The sequence below is a fragment of the Xyrauchen texanus genome, chromosome 22 (assembly GCF_025860055.1).
Source record: "Xyrauchen texanus isolate HMW12.3.18 chromosome 22, RBS_HiC_50CHRs, whole genome shotgun sequence".
NCBI classification, from domain to species: domain Eukaryota; kingdom Metazoa; phylum Chordata; class Actinopteri; order Cypriniformes; family Catostomidae; genus Xyrauchen; species Xyrauchen texanus.
In genome coordinates, this window is record NC_068297.1 from 15,665,948 (window position 1) to 15,686,011 (window position 20,064).

The 20,064-nt window shown below is 37.4% G+C and overlaps 1 protein-coding gene across 1 annotated transcript in view; it reads left to right on the top strand.

The window, feature by feature from the left end:
- The window catches only part of LOC127662415 (mitogen-activated protein kinase kinase kinase kinase 3-like), a 32,152-nt gene extending 12,122 nt beyond the window's left edge, over positions 1–20,030 (top strand). The window contains exons 19-33 of the mRNA XM_052153570.1: positions 109–382; positions 6,777–6,850; positions 7,308–7,349; positions 8,242–8,326; positions 8,431–8,510; positions 8,709–8,769; positions 8,882–8,999; positions 10,017–10,075; positions 10,332–10,435; positions 10,519–10,690; positions 10,817–10,885; positions 11,965–12,057; positions 14,670–14,740; positions 14,842–14,897; positions 14,977–20,030. Of these exons, the coding sequence (XP_052009530.1) occupies positions 109–382; positions 6,777–6,850; positions 7,308–7,349; positions 8,242–8,326; positions 8,431–8,510; positions 8,709–8,769; positions 8,882–8,999; positions 10,017–10,075; positions 10,332–10,435; positions 10,519–10,690; positions 10,817–10,885; positions 11,965–12,057; positions 14,670–14,740; positions 14,842–14,897; positions 14,977–15,064 (1,446 nt within the window). The 3' untranslated portion in view covers positions 15,065–20,030. The remainder of the gene's footprint in view (positions 1–108; positions 383–6,776; positions 6,851–7,307; positions 7,350–8,241; positions 8,327–8,430; positions 8,511–8,708; positions 8,770–8,881; positions 9,000–10,016; positions 10,076–10,331; positions 10,436–10,518; positions 10,691–10,816; positions 10,886–11,964; positions 12,058–14,669; positions 14,741–14,841; positions 14,898–14,976) is intronic.
- The last annotated feature ends 34 nt before the right edge of the window (positions 20,031–20,064 follow it).

A 20,064-nucleotide genomic window follows, 5' to 3' on the forward strand; every position in this document is an offset into this window, starting at 1 on the left:
CGGTAGCTTTTTATCAGTGATTTAACCTTGCTGACACTGTTGCATTTTAGAAACTCTATTTCATTTTTAAATTTCTCTTTCTAACGCTTAATCTCTTTCACTTTCTAGCCAAAGTGTCTGTCCCCTATTCAGAACTGTACGGTCTCAGAGGACAATACTGGAGACGGAACCATTAAACGTTGTCCAACTTCTGCAGGCTCCACTCCTCCTGCTCGCCCTGCTTCCTGTGTGCCCCCCAGACCGCCACCTCCTCGCCTGCCTCCACACAGACGGAATAGTCTAGGTAACAAACAAACTGAGCATGCTCAGACAGAGCCAGCAGGGGATGATGGGATTTATAGGTTCTGGGAATGGCTTCATGCTGAACAACAGGATGAACAGAGTAAGCTAAGCACTACTCAACTGAGAGAATCTCTCCTATGATTGGTAGACAGTGTGGCAGTCTGTTTCTAGTGCTGCTTGTGTATTGTCATTTAGGCCCTGTTTCCACCTGGTATTAAGATGTATTTTCTGTGATCCGATCACATGTGGTCAACTGAGATGCATTCCTGTTTCCACCTGGCATTACCATGCATCTCAGATGTGTCTCCTGTGACCACTTGTGTTTGGATTTCGAGGTGAGGGTCCTGGATTTCATAGCTACATATATCAGTCACTATTGTAGTGTGGTACTGCATGATAATAAACTGCAAAAAAAGACAAACAGGGCCTGAAATTCGGTACGGGATTGCGGGTATAGAGCACAATTTGAATAGAGAAGTTCCACAATCATAGCGCGGGAAATTCCCACACACTTTTATTCACTTTACATTGCAGCCTTGAATTATTAAACCAATAGATACTGATGAACAAATCAAATTAATAAACTTGTATTTGTATCAAACTGCAACTCCAGAAGATCCGCTCTAGCTCTCCCTCTCTCTCACATGCAGCAGCTGTCAGCAGTGTGTTGAGTCCTTGTTGAGTTTAGTGTGAGCACATGCAGTGAGGGAGTGCTTTGTCGGATAGTTACTGAACTTAAGATGTTACAGATATATAAACCTTTCTAAACCTGTTAATTCGACATGCAAATGGCATTATACTGCGTCTCCGTTAGTTGCAACGCGATAAAACTATCGCTCCTGTTAATAATCAACAAAGCTGTTAACATTGCAAGCCTGTGACTTAAGGAGCGATCTGAAGTTTTGATGCCTTTCATATCTTGGCGCTCATTCATTAGTCATAATGCAGCACATTTGTCAAGACTGGCAGAAATAGCAAAAATGCTTTGTGTACCAGCTGCCTGTTGAAGAGAGACACTTAAACATCTGTTACATCTCTCATCTCTATCTCTCCATCCAGGGTCATAAAACAATGGGTGGTCTGGGCAGAAATGCCTAAAAATATGGGGGGCAAAAAATGTCCCCGCAAAGAGGACATTTTGGAAATTTATCTGAACATAATTAGTTTCATGTCGTCCGTTGTGCAGAGTCAGTGGCAGATGTCCGTGCCATAAATGTGCACAAACGGGCTCTCTGCTTCTCACACTCCACAGCAGTTCGGTGTCATGCTCATGCGCTAAATTACGTGACCATTCGGTCCTTTTGTTCAAAATATATTGTCCTAGTAAGTAGCTCTGTCACTCCCTGTGCTATAGCCTACTTACCTACCCTACTTACATCGGTTCATCTCACTTATGCATCTCTCTGTTTGAAAAGCCACCTCATCTGCTAGAAGCCAAAGGTGAGGGAGGGATGGATTTTCATTTATTAAGTTATTCAGTTCTGAGAGAACCCTATCATGCCCCTATCATACAGTCGGCTTTGACAGTCTTGAGCTTGGTTGACCCAAAGTGTGGAGTTTTGCTCTAAGATCAAGAACGTATTGAATTTTACTGTTTGAAGATCTCTCCTCCCAAGCTTCCCTCATGTTGTCGAGGATGCCGCGCAGCCGACGCCCATATGGCAGCTCGAATGGGGAAACCATGTGGAGGCTTGTGAGTCCTCCCAAACTGCAAATAACAGGGGTTCGAGCCACTTGTCCCAATTCCTAGTGTCCTCATGTACAAACATACAAATCATATTTTTCAGGCTTTTATTAAATCGTTCCACCAACCCATCTGTTTGTGGGTGGTAAACACTGGTGCGATTCGATTTAATGCCTAATCATTCATACAGTTCACATAGTATACATGGCATAAATGTACAGTTGAAGTCAGAAGTTTACATACACCTTAGCCAAATACATTTAAACTCAGTTTTTCACAATTTCTGACATTTAATTGTAGAAAACATTCCCTGTCTTAAGTCAGTTAGGATCACTACTTTATTTAAAAAATGTGAAATGTCAGAATAATAGTAGAGAGAATTTATTTATTTCAGCTTTTATTTCTTTCATCACATTCCAGGTGGGTCAGAAGATTACATACACTTTGTTAGTATTTGGTGGCATTTTTCAGTAGCATTTTTTGGCAACATTTTGGGTAGTCTTCCTCAAGCTTCTCACAATAAGTTGATGGAATTTTGTTCCATTCCTCCAGACAGAACTGGTTTATCAGGTTTGTTGGCCTTTTTCAGTTCTGCCCACTAATTTGCTATCTGATTGAGGTCAGGGCTTTATGAATGCCACTCCAATACCTTGACATTGTTGTCCTTAAGCCATTTTGCCACATCTTTGGAGGTATTGGCACATGCTTGGGGTCATTTCCTGGCTTATGTCATGAGATGTTGCTTCAATACATTCACATAATTTCTCTTTCCTCATGATGCCATCTACTTTATGAAGTGCACCAGTCCCTCCTGCAGCAAAGCATCCCCACAACATGATGCTGCCATCCCATGCTTCACGGTTGGGATGGTGTTCTTCTGCTTGCAAGCCTCACCCTTTTTCCTCCAAACATAATGATGGTCATTATGGCCAAACAGTTACATTTTATTTTCATCAGACCAGAAGACATTTCTCCAAAAAGTAAGATCTTTGACACCATGTGCACCTGCAAACTGTAGTCAGGCTTTTTTATGGCAGTTTTGGAGCTGTGGCTTCTTCCTTGTTGAGCGGCCTTTCAGGTTATGTCGATATAGGACTCTACTGTGGATATATATACTTGTGTACCTGTTTCCTCCAGCATCTTCACAAGATCCTTTGCTATTGTTCTGGGATTGATTTGCATTTTTCACACTAAACTACATTCATCTCTAGGAGACAGAATGCTTCTCCTTTCTGAGCTGTATGATGGCTGCGTGGTCCCATGGTGTTTATACTTGCGTACTATTGTTTGTACAGATGAACATGGTACCTTCAGGCATTTGGAAATTGCTCCCAAGGATGAACCAGACTTGTGGAGGTCCACAATGTTTTTCTGAGGTCTTGGCTGATTTCTTTAGATTTTGCCATGATGTCAAGCAAAGAGACACTGAGTTTGAAGGTAGGCCTTAAAATACATCTATAGGTACACCTCCAGTTCAGTACCTCCTATCAGAAGCTAATTGGCTGATTGTCTGAAGGCTTGTCATCATTTTCTGGAATTTTCCATGTTGCTTAAAAGCACAGTTAACTTGGTTTGTAAACTTCTGACCCACTGGAATTGTGATATTGTCAATTAAAAGTGAAACAATCTGTCTTCCCCTGGATTAGTAAACTCCGGATCGCCTGCCGTTCCTCCGGTTGATTCTGGAGAATCTCCTAGAAGTGACGATCCTGATCATTACACAGTTCAAGCAGGGCCTGATGTTGGGTACAGTTGAAGTCAGAAGTTTACATACACTTAGGTCTTCTGCACAACATCTTAGCACACAGTGTCTTCAGAATTATCTCCCGTGTGGGGATTCCAAAGGAAATCCTCACTGATCAAGGTACTACAGTTGAAGTCAGAAGTTTAAATGCACTTTGGTGGAAGTCATTAAAACTAATTTTTTAACCACTCCACAGATTTAATATTAGCTAACATTAGTTTTGGCATGTCATTTAGGAAATCTACTTTGAGCATGGCATGATTATTTTTTCAAAAATTGTTTACAGACAGATTGTTTTATATTGAATTGACTATATCACAATTCCAGTAGGTCAGAAGTTAACTGTGACTTTGCCATATCACCCTGTAGCTCAGGACTGGTTGCCCGCTGAAGTTAAGAAGCGTTGAGCCTGATAAGTACCTGGATGGGAGACCTCCTGGGGAAAACTAAGCTTGCTGTTAGAAGAGGGATTATTAGGGAGGCCAGCAGGGGGTGGTCACCCTGTGCTCTGTGTGGGTTCTGTACTGTTACACTGTACTGTAAAAAGGCACCATCCTTCAGATGAGACATTAAACCGTGGTCATGACTTTCTGTGGTCATTAAATATCCTAGAGCATTTCTTGTAAAGAGTAGGGGTGTAACCCACTTCCCCTGGCCAAATTCCCCCCATTGGCCCTTCTCAATCATGGCTTCTTAATAATCCTTTCCACTAATTGGCTCTATAACTCTACTCTCTCCTCTCCATAAATATCTGGTGTGTAGTGAGCGTACTGCTGCACTATGGCTGCTGTCGCATCATCCAGGTGGATGCTGCACACTGGTGGTGGTTGAAGAGAGTTCACTATTTAAAGCTTTTTGAGTGTATTGTCAGAAAAGGGCTATATAAATATATTGTTCTTTCAACGTTCATTGTTTCACTTTAAGCAGCTTGGAAAATTCCAGAAAATGATGTCAAGCCTTTAGACAATTTGCCAATTAGCTTCTGATATGAGATGTACTGAACTGGAGGTGTATCTGTGGATGTATTTTAAGGCCTACCTTCAAACTCAGTGTCTCTTTGCTTGACATTATGGGAAAATCAAAAGAAATCAGCCAAGACCTCAGAAAACAATTGTGGACCTCCACAAGTCTGGTTTATCCTTAGGAGCAATTTCCAAATGCCTGAAGGTACCATGTTCATCTGTACAAAACAATAGTACGCAAGTATAAACACCATGGGACCACGCAGCCGTCATACCGCTCATGAAGAAGACGCCTGTCTGGAGGAATGGGCCAAAATTCCAGCAAATTATTGTAAGAAGCTTGTGGAAAGCTACCTAAAATGTTTGTCCCAAGTTGATAAAAATTTTAGCCAATGCTACCAAAAAATGCTTCCAAATACTAACAAAGTGTATGTAAACTTCTGACCCACTGGGAATGTGATGAAAGAAAGAAATAATTTCCCCTAATATTATTCTGACATTTCACATTCTTAAAATAAAGTAGTGATCCTAACTGACCTAAGACAGGGAATGTTTCCTACTATTAATTGTCAGAAATTGTGTAAAGGTTTATGTAAACTTCTGACTTCTACTGTATGCTACGTGTTGGCGAGGTATTGGATGACTCCGGCCAATGGCGAGGACTCCAAATCGGCATATACTTCCTCCATTCGGCACCAGTGTAACGTGTTTGAGGCGTGTTTGTAAAGAGGAAGTAGAGAACATTTAAATCCAACTCAAAAGGTGTGTTTATTTATACAACTCAAAAAACTTGCCTTTCAGCGGACTCAAGCAACGAAGTCTCTGCGGGTGTGTGTGCGGGGTTCTCTCTCCCCAATGTGATGTTCTCTTGCTCTTTATAGCTGTCCCCAGCATAATAATGTTATATTAACCACTTTTAGTGTTTGAATCAAATCTCATTTTCATTGTGAAATGTTTATTTTGTTTTATTCACTTGGCATGAAGGAGTTGCTATGTTTTTATAAGGTCCTGTAACAGTATAAGTGTGGGCAAGTAGGAGGTGGGAACCGGCTACACAGTAAACAAAGTTTTAATGTCAAACTCAATTTAATACCAACATAAACAAACATGCAGCACGGCCACGTGTGTGTGACTCTCTCTCTCTCTTTCGAACCGGCAGCTCTGGCTGCCCTTTATCTTGCTCTCACCTGATCAGCTGATTCAGCGCCGTCATGGCCCAGCCACGCCCTCCTCCTCTTCACAACTCCTCATTCCAAAATTCAGAAATGAATTTAGGCCCTGACAAAGAAAGCATGAAAAAAGGGCACACTATTTCTCCCAGATGCAGCTGAAATTTGATCTAAGCACAAACACAACAATTTTAAGCAGAATTGTCTGTTATTTCAGTATTAACCTGAGCTTCAGATGTGTGTGCTTGTCATCTGTGTCTCTGCATGTTGATATCAGACATGCTGAAGAAGAGCCGTGATGTTCTGGAGCTTGTATATGATTTAGCTTTTCAAATGTTCAGATTAAAGGCGCAAATAACCAGCCAATAATCTCTTGTTATAGCACGGGGTGAAGTGACAGGTGAGTGGTGGTGCTTCACTGCTGTCCGGGACACATTCAGGATGCAACATTTTACACCTGATGTGGTCACATGTGCTTTTGATTACCTTTGAATGTGGTTTTGATGATCAGATCATACAAAAACAACAAGTGTCCTTGTGTATTTAGCATTACCACTTGTGATCAGATCACCAAAAACGCATCTTAATACCAGTTGGAAACTGGGACTTAGAATCTCCCTACAAGATTACTGTAGCTTTTGTATAGTTTAGATCTTCTTAGATGGGTCTGTGTGGTACAAAGTTAGATTATTTTTTAATAACATGGTATCTAGATGTATGTTTTTGGAGATGAGTGTTAATATTCATACCCATGTTTGTTTGTGTATGTGTGTTTCTAATTGTAACTTGCAGTGTGTGTTCTTGTGTGTGTGTGTGTGTTCTTGTGCCTTGAGTGTAATTTAAATATTCAAATGACATAATTTTGATGAATTTAATAAAAAAACTGTTGTTTGTGTTTGTGTGTGTGTGTGTGTGTGTGTGTAATGTGTATACAGGTAATGGAGTCTGCTCTGCCCAGGAAAATGGAGAGAGAGAAAGACTGGCCTCCCTTCCCTCATCCAGTCTACAGGTATGGGTCATCTTCGTTATTTTTTGGAACTTTTGAGTAGAGTTTGATTTAGATTAGGGATGAGTTTAGACAAACTTTTTGCAGAAAGTCTCCTTTTTTTATTATATTTCTTGACATTTTTACAAAAGCATGCATAGAAACTTAAAGAAATGCCATAGATGAAAACTGGTTCAGGTACTTCCTTGTATCTTTGATTAGTAAATTGTCCCATCCACCTTTACTATTTTCTTCTGAATTTGGGCAAATAAAACTGATCAAACATGTTCCAGTTCCAGCACTTTACTGCCTTTATACTGTGATACTGATATGTTAATTCTGTCATGGTTCTTATATTCAGCACTGGCTTTATACTGTTGCATCTGTAGATGTTTAAGAACCCTACTGGCCTTATACTGTTAATTGATCTGGTAAACCATGATCCTGTCTCTTATAGTGTTTATCTGTTTTCCTTTTTTAGAAACTAATCAGCAATGGCCTGCCACCAACCCCTAAAGTACATGTGAGTCATCCAGCCCTTTTTCTTTCTCGTTGTCTCTCTCATAGACACACACACACATGAACACACAGAGGTTTGTTTCACTATATAAGTGAGGACATCTCATAGACTTCCATTGATTTCATAGCAGGCTAATGAAATGTTCTTTTCCTTAACCCTTCCCCTAATTCTAAACTTTTTTACTAGTGAGGACCACCTAAAATGTCTTCACTAGTGTGTTTTCAACAAATTTCTTTATATTAGTGAGGATATTGTCAAAAATTTGGCATTCACAAATAGTGAAACATGTACATACACACACACTTTGAAAGATAAATTAACATACATATTTTCCGGTATCACAAATATCCAGTTTTTTAAAAAACTTAATTTACAATAAATAATTTATTGCTTTTCAAAGATTCTAATGAGATAAATTGACTGGTTACTTAATAGGGAAATTAATCACATTACTAATTATTTTTAAGTTGCTTTTCACAGGAAGTTTTGTTTTTCCATTCAACAAATCCAAAATGTATATTTATTGACTGTTTAGTGGGCGCATTCCCTTTAGCTCTCACAGACATATTGCACATTGTAGGTACAAACAATAATATGTAATAAAATGTTTTTACATATTTATGTAATAAATGACATTAATGTAATTCATGTTTTAAATGTATTCTACACAAATAACATTATTTTAGAAATATGTGTTATTCAAGGAATGTATTTCAAAGTAACTGTAATGTTATTACAAGAATTACTTTTGGACTTAAAAACATTATTCAATAACAGTAAATAATTACATTAAAATCAGATTACACCCAACACTGCAAATATCACAGCAACTACAATCTGGCAGTACAGATTCAGTTCTGCTGACATGATGTTGATTGATCTTTCTGCTCTGCAGATGGGAGCTTGTTTCTCGAAAGTGTTTAATGGCTGTCCCCTAAAGATTCATTGTGCTTGTTCCTGGATAAACCCCAACACCAGAGGTGAGAAACAGCATTCTCAGTCATTTTAGCTGAATGCATCTAAATTAAGGTCACAATTATTGTTCTTTTTGGTTTAATGAGCTTCTCTTGTATCTCTGCTTCAGATCAGTATCTGATATTTGGAGGAGAGGAAGGAATTTATACCCTTAATCTGAACGAAATCCACGAGAGCAGCATGGAACAGGTCAGGGCCTACATGCAGCTCTTCATAATGAGATTCTTTTTGTATTGTGGTTCAAAAACAATTGGAAAGAGAGAAAAAATCTGCCTGGATTTTACCTCGATCTTTGGATTACTGTGAATATGCTTATGGGATTATAGGTTTATTTGATAGCAAAGGCATTTTAATTACACCTCTTTACATACTTAAATCCTCCTGCAGCTGGTTCCACGGAGGTGCACATGGGTGTATGTAATGAACAACTGGCTGTTGTCTATATCAGGTGAGAGAAATAGCCATAAGGAAAGAAGTTGGAAGATTTACTGTTACTCTGAGTTTGAGGATTTGTTGTACCATAATGTGATTGTATTTGCATGTGTGTGTGTGTTCCACAGGTAAAGCATCTCAGCTGTACTCTTATAACCTGACGGGTCTCTTTGAGCAAGCTCGACAGATGCAGAAGTTACCAGTTGCCATACCAACGCATAAACTCCCAGACAAAATCATCCCACGGTATGATTCAGGTTGATCATTTACAAAGCCATTTTTATTGTTTATTATTAGCTATTTATTCTGTTACATATAAGTGTAAATATTTTTTTTTTAATCATTTAATTTAAAGGTTAAGTTTGTAATTGTTTCAATGTTTTTGTTTTTTTCGATAAGTTTAATATGCAGAGACAACTTTAAAGGGGTCATATAATGCCATTTTTGTACAAGTTAATATGAATCTTTAGGGTCTAAATGAAAACTTTGTAATATACTTTTATTAAAAATTCTCATTAGTATTTTAAGAAAACACTAATTTTACCTGCTCAAAAACAGCTCTGTTTTCAGCACGCCGTTTCAGTGCATATGACTTTAAATGATAATGAGCTTTGGTCACCCCACCCCTTCTTAGCAAAACCAGCTTTATACTGACCCTCGTTTATAAAGCAGTCTGGTGAAAAATGATTCGCGCAAACATGAACGCATTGACGTTGCTCGTGGGGAATATTCCCATCGTAAACAAAACTCAGCCACTGCGTCTTCAGCGGTTCAGATTTAGGAACATCAAAATGACTGCTGTGTTCGTTATTACACCGAAGAACAAACACCACAATCGCTTAGGCGCAATTCTGCTCTAGTGTATCAACAATGATGACGGACTATGATTGACAGCTCGCTCACGAGCGAGGGCGGGTCTGTGTTGAAACACTGCTGTCAATCAACAATCCTGGGAGGGGCGTCCCCCTTAAAAACAAATTAAAACATTAGATTAAAACAAAAACACTGGATGGATTTTTATCATAATAGGATGGTTGTGTACAGGCACAGCCAACACACATTTCAGTACAATCAATTTGAAAAAGTGCATGTACCATTATATGACCCCTTTAAGTAAGCTATTCTTAGACTGATTTCTTGTTGCTTTCCACGAAGAGTGCAAATACAGTGATACTTTTATATACTGGATGCATCATCTGTAGCATCATCTTGAATGTTTTCATTTTGTGTTTCAGTGTATTCATTTTAATGCTTTTCTTTCAGAAAGTTTACGGTGTCCAATAAAATACCAGAAACCAGGGGTTGTCAGAAATGCTGCGTAGGTCAGTACCATTCATATGTTTGCACTCACATTTGATTTTTGCAGTGATTTGTGTTAATTTATGTGTATACCAACTTATACCAAAAAGCATGATTTAACAATATTCAAAACACTACCGGTACATATTTTTAAGGTCTGAAAAACTTTAAGCTGGATAAGTACACATTCTCTGCATTAATGCATTCAAGGACAGTGAAATAGGCTGCTCTATGTGTGTGTGTGTGTGTGTGTGTGTGTGTGTGTGTGTGTGTGTGTAGTGCGTAACCCATACACAGGTCATAAGTACTTATGTGGAGCTTTCCAGTCCAGCGTAATGCTGTTTGAATGGGTGGAAGTCATGCAACGCTTCATGTTGATAAAGGTGAGCAAGAGATAGAGAGTAAAAGAGAGACACAGAGTGCATCCATATATAAGAGTATAATCCTGTGTATGTTTTATGTTCAGAGTATAGAGCTCACCCTGCCGTGTCCATTAGAAATCTTTGAGATGTTGGTGGTCCCTGAGCAGCACTATCCACTGGTTTGTGTGGCAGTCAGTAAAGGAAGCCACCCCGATCAGGTGGTCACGTTCGGCACAGTCGATCCCAATGCCACCACCCCTGCATTCACAGAGCCTGGTCAGTATCACAGAGTCTCACTGTCTCAGTTCAAAACGCAATGACTTTACTTGGTTTGCTAAAAAGATATTTGAATTTTTTGAATGTTGCATTTGGTTCTTGAATAAATGTTTGTTGTGTTTCCAGAAACACCTCAGACGTGTGTCATTCATGTGACTCAATTGGAGAGGGACACTGTTCTAGTGTGTCTTGATCGTAAGTTAATTTTATTGCTGCAAACTTGTGATTGTCAACGAAAAAATTAGATCTGTCTAGTTTTGAAATTACATTTTGTGATGAAAGTGTTTCTTATTATAAAACAGAGAGTTCTGACTGTAAAATCTAATTGGATGAGCCATTTTTAAATTGCCAACATACACCTTTGACCACACATCAGCCTACAGTTACTATATACTGTATATAATTAAAGGTGCAATCAGTAATTTGTTCTCCATTAAAAAAGTTTTACTCCTAAAGAAATGAATTGTATAGAAATTAAATGAATTTTGAAACATGTGTATAAATTCATGCCCACTCACATGAGATAAGGACTCCAGTCATATCAGTAACCTTATAAAAGCTGTTTTAATCTACATGGGACAGGGGTGCCCTCATGGGGGCTGCCATTTTAGAATCACATGACCAGGTGAATACTACTCGCTTATTCTCAGTAACCATCTTGTTATTGGACACTTTCACTCTTGGATTAAATTAATCATGACTGATTGTGAATAGTGAGTTTCTACAATGGCATCTGTAATTAAACTGTTGAATAAAACTATTGATTTTGAGTGATGCTGCATCCACACCACTAGGTGTCACTGTAAGTCCAAGATGATACGAGCAAAAAGTTACTGTGTGCACCTTTAAAGGTCTGGAATGTGTTGAAGCCATGGCTCTTCTATCGTTTCTTGTCCTCTCTCGACAATACTACAAATACAAATTGTTAAATAATTGTTTATTCAGATTTTTACTATAAATGCTTTTTATTTATTATTTGAGTTTTGTTGTTGCCACCGTTTTATAAAAGCAAAAGCAATTAGCCACTCAAGACTTTAGTGTGTTACAGTGATTTTACTATGGTTAAGGGGTGTTTTTAGACACAACTTGGTAAAATCCTGATAAAATCATGGCTGGTATAATGGTTGATGTACTTCAGACAAGATCTTTTTCCATTTATATTTTTTCAGCTGCAACTTTAACATCGATTCATGTTCAAACATGCATTTATACGTGATTTTGGTTTGTCATTATTCAGCAGGTTCATCATGTTGATTTGTTTCTGTGTTTTGAAGGGTGTATAAAGTTGGTGAATTTACAGGGCAGGTTAAAATCCAACAGGAAGTTGTCAACTGAACTCACCTTTAACTTCCAGATTGAGGCAATAGGTAAGCATGATTTGAAATAATAATAATGAAATCTGTTAGCAGAGATTAATGGGGTTCAAATAGTCTTGGGTCTTTAAGTGCATGCGATTAAAGCTATTAATTATTTGGTCTGTAAGCACATAAAATAGAGATAAAATGTTGTCATTTTCAGTACCAACATTTTGAGGATCTTTAGAGATATGTCCTTTTTAACATTCATGACAATTATAGCACCACCTGTTGTCCAATCTCCACCAAATTTTGCACACTTATTCAGAATTACACGTCATACAGCCACAGCCATGGCCAAGTATTGGCAGTGACATAAATGTTGTGTTTCGCAAAGTTTTCTGCTTCAGATGTTGTGGTGTTGATTCACATTGTTTCTAGATTATTGTGCAGAGTGATCAGATGAATTTTAAATAATTGCAAAAAGTTTCATTGGCCAAAAAAATGAACTTTATCACAAAAAGCCAAATTTCACTGTTTTTTCATCCTGGCACAATATGACCAGCCAACAGCATTTCACTAATCATATCAGCAGCACCTGGGAAAGTGTGAACGAATACTAGTCAGGTGAAATCACTCGTATCATTCTGACTGGATTATAAGAGCAGACTGATGGCTATAAAAGGAGGGAAGAAGTGCTTCCAATCATTGTGTTCTTGTTAGCAATGGTTACCTCTAAAGAAAGATGTGCAGCCGTCATCGCTTTACATCAAATTGGCCTCACATGCAAGGAAATTGCTGCAAAGAATATTGCACCTGAAAGAACCATTTACCGGATCATCAAGAAATTCAAGGAGAGAGGTTCAACTGCAGTAAATAAGGCTTCAAGACATCCAGAGTGTCCAGCAAGTGCCAGGACCGTCTCCTCCTGAGTCCGCTACAGAATCGTGTCACCACCAGTGCAGAGCTTGCACAATATTGGCAGCAGGTTGGTGTTAGTGCATCTGCACTCACAGTGAGGTGAAGACTTTTGGACAATGGCCTGGTGGCAAGAAGAGCAGCAAAGAAGCCAAAAATAAGTCAAGAATGAATCGCCATCAGTCAGGATTTGGCCCAGAAGCTGATATCCAGCATGCCAGAGTGAATTGCAGAGGTTATGAAGAACAAGGGTCAACACTGTAAATTTTGACTCTTTGCATAAATTTAGTGTTTTTGCCAATAAAAGCCTTTAAAGCCTTTGAAATACTTATCATTGTTTTCCAGTATACCATAAAAACATGTGAAAAAATTATCTACAAATACTGAAGCAGCAAACTTTGCAAAACACAAAATGTATGTCACTGCCAATACTTTTGGCCATGGCTGCATATGTGAACTACATTGGATAAAATTTGGATTTGTTGTTTAGGAGTTATAGGCTTTTGGGTAAAGTAGGCCATGGCCATATTTTTTAATTAATCTGTTGTAGCCATGCCAAATAAAATAAAATAAAAATATATATTTTTATTATTATTATTATTGATCTAGGCAGATCACAGATTCTTTCTGGATAGATTTTTTGATGTTGAATTAAAAAGGACTAGTTCACAAAAGTATTTTTTGCCAGATACTTTACCTCAAGAAACATTGTTCTCAACCAATGCATTGATTGAGAACAATGTTTCTTGAGGCAAAGTATTTCAGAATGAGGAGATCTATCATATGACATCAATAGTTTTTGTCTGTGTGAAACACTGCAAAATATACAACAATTTTCACGTTTAAAATGTGATAGTGCTTTTACAATTTTGCACAGACCTCTTGGACTGTGAGTCCAATAGGCCCACAACGTTTCAATCGATGAGCCTTTGCTAACCTTGTCTAATTGCTGCTAAAATATGTATGGTCAATGGCAGCCATGTCTGTCCTCACAGACCTTGATGGCACATTGGACAAAGACACTGCATGCAAAATTTCAAATTAATCAGACCAACTGTTCCATAGTTAGAGCTATTTTTAGGTTTGTCATATAGGACCGCCAAGGTGTGCAATTTTATTTTATATGTCCTCAGATTGACCCCGTACATAAGTGTCCCAAGTTTTCTGATAATATATCATTCCTTTCAAGAGTTATAGCCAATTAAGTAAAAGTGGCCACGCCCACTTATGTTTTGGCCTGCCATCACAATGTTGAATCGAAAGTTCAAACTTGTTTTGATAATTATTGATATTGGGACTCCAAAGAATCTTTCTACACACTGGTCTGGTCCCAATGGAGCGAATAGCCAAGGACTAGTTCGAAAACATCCAATATGGCAGATTGTTTGTGATGGAAAATAGCCTTGAGCCAAGGATTCCAATGAAATAAGGCTCTTGAGCCTGTGACATACAGTTCAGTAGTTATGGCCCAAAACGCTTTTGCCTTTGTTTTAAGAGCCCCTAAATTGGCTGATCAGGGCGGCTCTATGCACATGTTTAGCCAGCTGGATTACTACCATTCCACAAATTATAATGCGTCTAGGCCTTATGGTTTGGTCTGAACGATCGGTTTTAGGGCAGAAAAATAATCATAATAATAGAAATCTGACAATTACAATAGTGTTTCTTTTTAGCGCTTTTTGCTTGAATCCCTGAAAAAGACTAAAGGAATGCTTAAACAGAATGTTTGTGATGGTTTAATAATCATTATCTTTTCTTTTTTGAAGTGTGTCTTCAGGACAGTGTTTTGGCATTTTGGAAACACGGAATGCAAGGGCGAAGCTTTAAAAACAGTGAGGTATGATTTACTTTTACCTTCCCATGAGGAGTCTTGTTTATATGGCAGTTACTTTTGTAGATAATATGTATGTTGTTGGTAAACCATACTTTCCACTTTAGATTACTCAGGAGATTTCTGATAACTCGCGGACATATAGGCTGCTGGGTTCAGACAGGTGAGAGCTCACCAACATCTGTACCACACCAGTGCAATGGTATGCATAGTTTTTATAATCATTTGTCTCTCTTTCTCAGAGTGGTGGTGTTGGAAAGCAAACCAGCAGAGGACCCCACGGCTCAAAGTAATCTGTACATCCTCGCAGGCCATGAGAACAGCTACTGACAACACACACTGCCTTAACACACACAAGCCACTCTACAGAAAGCATGTTACAAAGTAGACATGTACACCTCATTTTCATTTGTAAAGCTACTGAACACAATACTGCAACTTTTTGTATACATAAATGGTCCAAATACTATAGATACTTTTCACATACAATTCAAACCAAACACTACAGACACTACGGGTACTACTTTTTGTCTTTATCAATTTTGTCCCCACCACTTTTTGAAATAGCTTTCATCAGGTAAGGGTCTAATGCAGAAGAAAAATGTAAAGCTTCCAGAAGCTTCCAGCTTCTTGAGCAGGAGTTTAGTTTGTGTGTGTAATAATAAGTGCAGCAATTAAGAATAAGTCCAGCAATTAAGATTATTATTTTTAATATTATATAATGAGTGCTCATTACGGCTGTTATCAGTGGGGTTGTGTAACCGTGGCGGCTATGTTCTCTGGTGCATCCAGACATTTGCTCTACTCGCTCTGCTGTTGTGCAGCTCGTGCTCCTTTCCAGTTAAATTGCAAAGCAAACACAAACAGATTTGTCCCCAATCATGACATATGGTAACGTACGTACAGATACTGTCATTGTTTATTAAAATAATAAGTTATATTAGGGTGGATTAGAAACCAGAACTCCTTGTATTGGAGGCAAAAACATTTCCATGAGACCAAATGATCAGTCTGGGTAAAATATCACTGATCTACAAATTTATTAACTGAACAAAAAAATTCCAGTACTGGCAGTGTTAGATGTATGAATCAAGTTATCTAATTAATTATGTAAATTGTTATTGGAGTGCTTGAAGTGTTCATAAATATGACTATTTATTGAAACTTTTTGATAAATTCTATATTATCTACACATAACCTAATTAATACCCATGAGTTCTGCCACACACCACAAACTGTCCCCACCACTTTTTTTAAAAAAATGATCATCATGACTACGGATATATTTCAATACACAAACACAGTCCAAAGCAAACACTATATTTCAATACACAAACACAGTCCAAAGCAAACACTATATTTCAATACACAAACACAGTCCAAAGCAAACACTTCAGATACTTTTTGAAACATAAACAGTGTCAGAAATTAACTTTTCCATAAAGGGGCAATAATTCCCCCTGGATTTGTTTTTTAGGAGCATTTTTACATTTTATAAGGGTTTTTTTAAAAAAACAATTCTAAACATGAAAAATATACTATGTCATCCTTGTATTAAAATTTAATAAATTAATTAATATAAGTTATCAATCTGAATAATTAGATTGATACATTTAGATTTATAAATATAATTACCTTTTGTCCATAAAATTAAATCCACATGAAATCATATTTTATGTGATAAAGTGTTTAACTAGGCTTATAATAGAATATTAAGAACTATATTCTGTTACAATAAAAAAAAAAAAACAGAATAAATTCATTATGTTGCCTCCAAATTTTGCATTTCTGTCACCTTATGTGGCATTTTTGCTCCATGCGTCCTTAATTTCTTAAACACAGTATACATAAACACAGTTCAAGTAAACACTACAGATATTTTTAAACATAAACACAGTTCAAAGCAAACAATATAAATACTTTTCAATATATAATCACAGTTCAAAGAAAACATTACAAATAGTTATAATACATTATTACAGTTGAAACCAAACACTTCAGAGACATCTAAAAAAACACAACCACTGCACCAACAGTTCAACATAACAGAGAGACATTTTAATGTTAAATATTACACACAGTAGACACATGATTTGCAGATGTTGTTAACTTTGTAGCTCTCAGTACTGCAGTGATGCAGCCCAGCAAAGAGCTCCTCCCTGTGTCATTCTAATAACCCCAAATCTAACCGAATCAATGTCTTCTTCTGCTTCCTTCATCACTTCATTTCATCTCTCTTATTTGGCCCCAGGCAAGTCAGTGATCCAGTTTTTTATGTCCCATTAATTGCATATTTCATCATTAACAGCCCAACAAATGACTGTGGAACTTAAGGGTGTTTATATTGTTTTATCAATGACAAATGAACAATAATTAACAACAATATGAAATAATAAGTTTAACCCTTGTGCGACCTTCTGATTTTTGTCTTTTTCATTTTAGTTTTTTCGATCATTTTGGCTGTGTTAATGCCAATGGCAAAATTTTTGCCAAACGTGTGTATTTTTGGAACACAAACTAGTTACACTCAGGACCTGAAGGACAAAAATGTTCCCATTGAAACCCATTAAAACTGCATTATTTGATCCCAGTGCCATTAAAGCATAAAATCATGAATTATATGGTATTATGCTTTCATTCTGGAGTCCTGACTTCAAAATGTTAATTTTTTATATTTTCCACCAGATGGAGCCATTTTTCTCATGTTTATCCTATGGAGCAAATACATGCTTTTGTTACCCTATTTTCTGTTGGTTGTATTATAGAGTACTGCAGGCCAATTGAATAAATGATGCAGCTAAAATTGTGTGGGTGTGTTAGTATGGATGTTAGAGTGTGTTTTGTATGAGTGCATTGAGAAATGTGTGTGTGTGTGTATAAAAACAACAGTGGCATTATGTAAACAAACTGGCATTTAAAGGGTTAAAATCCTGAAAATGATTGAATATTTGGTAGTTATGATCAGGACTGATGTTGGTTAAGTCAGTGAAAGTGTATATTAATATTAATATATTATATTTTTTTTACGGCAGTTTTTTTTTTCAGACATTTTTGTCCTCTAAGGTCCTGAGTGTGTTTTCTTTAAATCTGACACTGCACATAAAACATAGACACGTGGACATTTTTGTCCTCGAAGGACCTCTGAGTAACTTTTTTTATTGACGCACAAGGGTTAAAATAGTGCTATTGCACTTGCGTTTTATGTGACTGCTTGAGTAAACCAGTCTCCCGAAACTAGGTTTTGCCATCTCATCCTGTCACAATACTGCCTCTTATGTTATTCAAACTTAGGAAAAAGTCCTAAAGGGTCATCATTTGTATGTTATTCGTAAACGGTGACTTACTGTCGTAACATGCTAGTTGACCATTATGTAGCCATGCGTAATATGGTACATGTCTGAATATCAGTATCCAAGAAATGTTGGTAATACTTTATTCCTTAGATCTTGTAAGACAGTGGTTCTCAACTGGGGGTCGGGACCCACTAGGGGGCCTCAGCACACTTCCAGGGGGGCCTCAAGATCTCTTAAAATTATTTAAAATAAGGTAGATTATTATAATTTGTATATAATTATTATAATTCAACTTACTGAAAATGCTAAAAAATTTAATAACTTCCTTCAACAGCTTGCTTTTTATGAAGAGCATACAGTTGCAAAAACAGACATTTCTGGAATCTCAAAATGTATCATGATTAATTGTTTTGATCTATTGACTCCAGTAGTTTTTTTACATTAAAAAAAACAAGCTTTGTCATCATAACAGTAGAAGTATCAGAGCAAATATCTTACAATAGATATATCTTATAATATAAATATATAATATTTATATTTGGGAGCCATGGAGTCAAAACGTTTGAGAAGTACTATTCTAAGAGACTGTTTTTTACTGTAATCAATGAAAAGCATGTTTATTAAATAGTGTCATCATGCCCTACTTTTTAATAGAAATTAAATTTTAGAGACATGGAAAATAGTTTTTTATATGTTATTATTTATACTGATATTTATATGTTTTAGTTTGTTACCAAGCACTGTTATTGATTTGCACAATAATTTTGCTCAGCTACACGTGTGCTTTTCTCAGTGTGCTGTGTGTTAATGAGTGTGTGCACACTTACAGGCTGTGATGTCAATAGACAGAGATCTGTTATGCAGATAAAAGCTATTTATCCAGCTCACTGAAAACCTAGAGATAACACAATGTCATATGAATGCAGTATATGTAAATATGAAAGAGGAAGCCTGAAAAATAACTTTTTCTAGAATGTAGTTGTCTGTGAAGAGTTCTAGCATTTCCATCTGCTTGTATGGTTTCAAATCTGAATTCTTACTGTTGCTTTTGTTTTTTTGTTTTTTTCCCCAAGTCATTGCTAAAAGGACACATTTTGCATGTCTCTACCTCTAACATGTCTTCAAAACCCTTAGTTTGGGGGCCTGGGTAGTGTAGCAAGTATTGACGCTGACTACCACCCCTGGAGTCCTGAGTTTGAATCCAGGGCATGCTGAGTGACTCCAGCCAGGTCTCCTAAGCAACCAAATTGACCCAGTTGCTAGGGAGGGTAGAGTCACACAGGGTAACCACCTCGTGGTCGGGATTAGGGGTTCTCACTCTCAATGGGGCACGTGGTAAGTTGTGTGTGGTTCGCGGAGAATAGCATGGGCCTTCACATGCTGTGAGTCTCTGCGGTGTCATGCACAACGAGCCACGCGATAAGATGCGCAAATTGACGGTCCCAGAAGCGGAGGCAACTGAGACTCGTCCTCCGCCACCCGGATTGAGGTGAGTAACCGTGCCACCACGAGGACCTACTGTACTAAGTAGTGGGAATTGGGCATTCCAAAATTGGGAGAAAAGGGGATAAAAATAAATGAATAAATAAAAATTAGTTTGACCAAAGCTCAAATCAAGCTTCATTGTATAGAAAAAAACAACTGTAACTCTCTCCCTGACAACATTTTTCTGGACACTTTAAAATCGTGTTTATGGTAATTGTCCATGTTACAGCTTTATAGTTCAGGACTTTTTTCCAGATTCCAAGAAACCATGTCCATGTCTGAGCTTAATCCACAGTAATATGCAATCAGTGTGTTTGATTAATTTATTATATGAGTGTGTAAACCAACATCAAACATCTTCATGTCCTCTACAGCAGAGTTCTCTTAATGTGACGCATGTCTTGTATATAGTGTAAAATAATTTCAGTTTTACAGACTGTATAAAGCCAATATTTTGTTTCAAATGTGAAACTCTTTTATGAGATGTAACACATTAAACCAAGGTGAAAAAAGGAAAAGTAAGTCTCTCAATGGTGTTGTGATTGTTGTCAT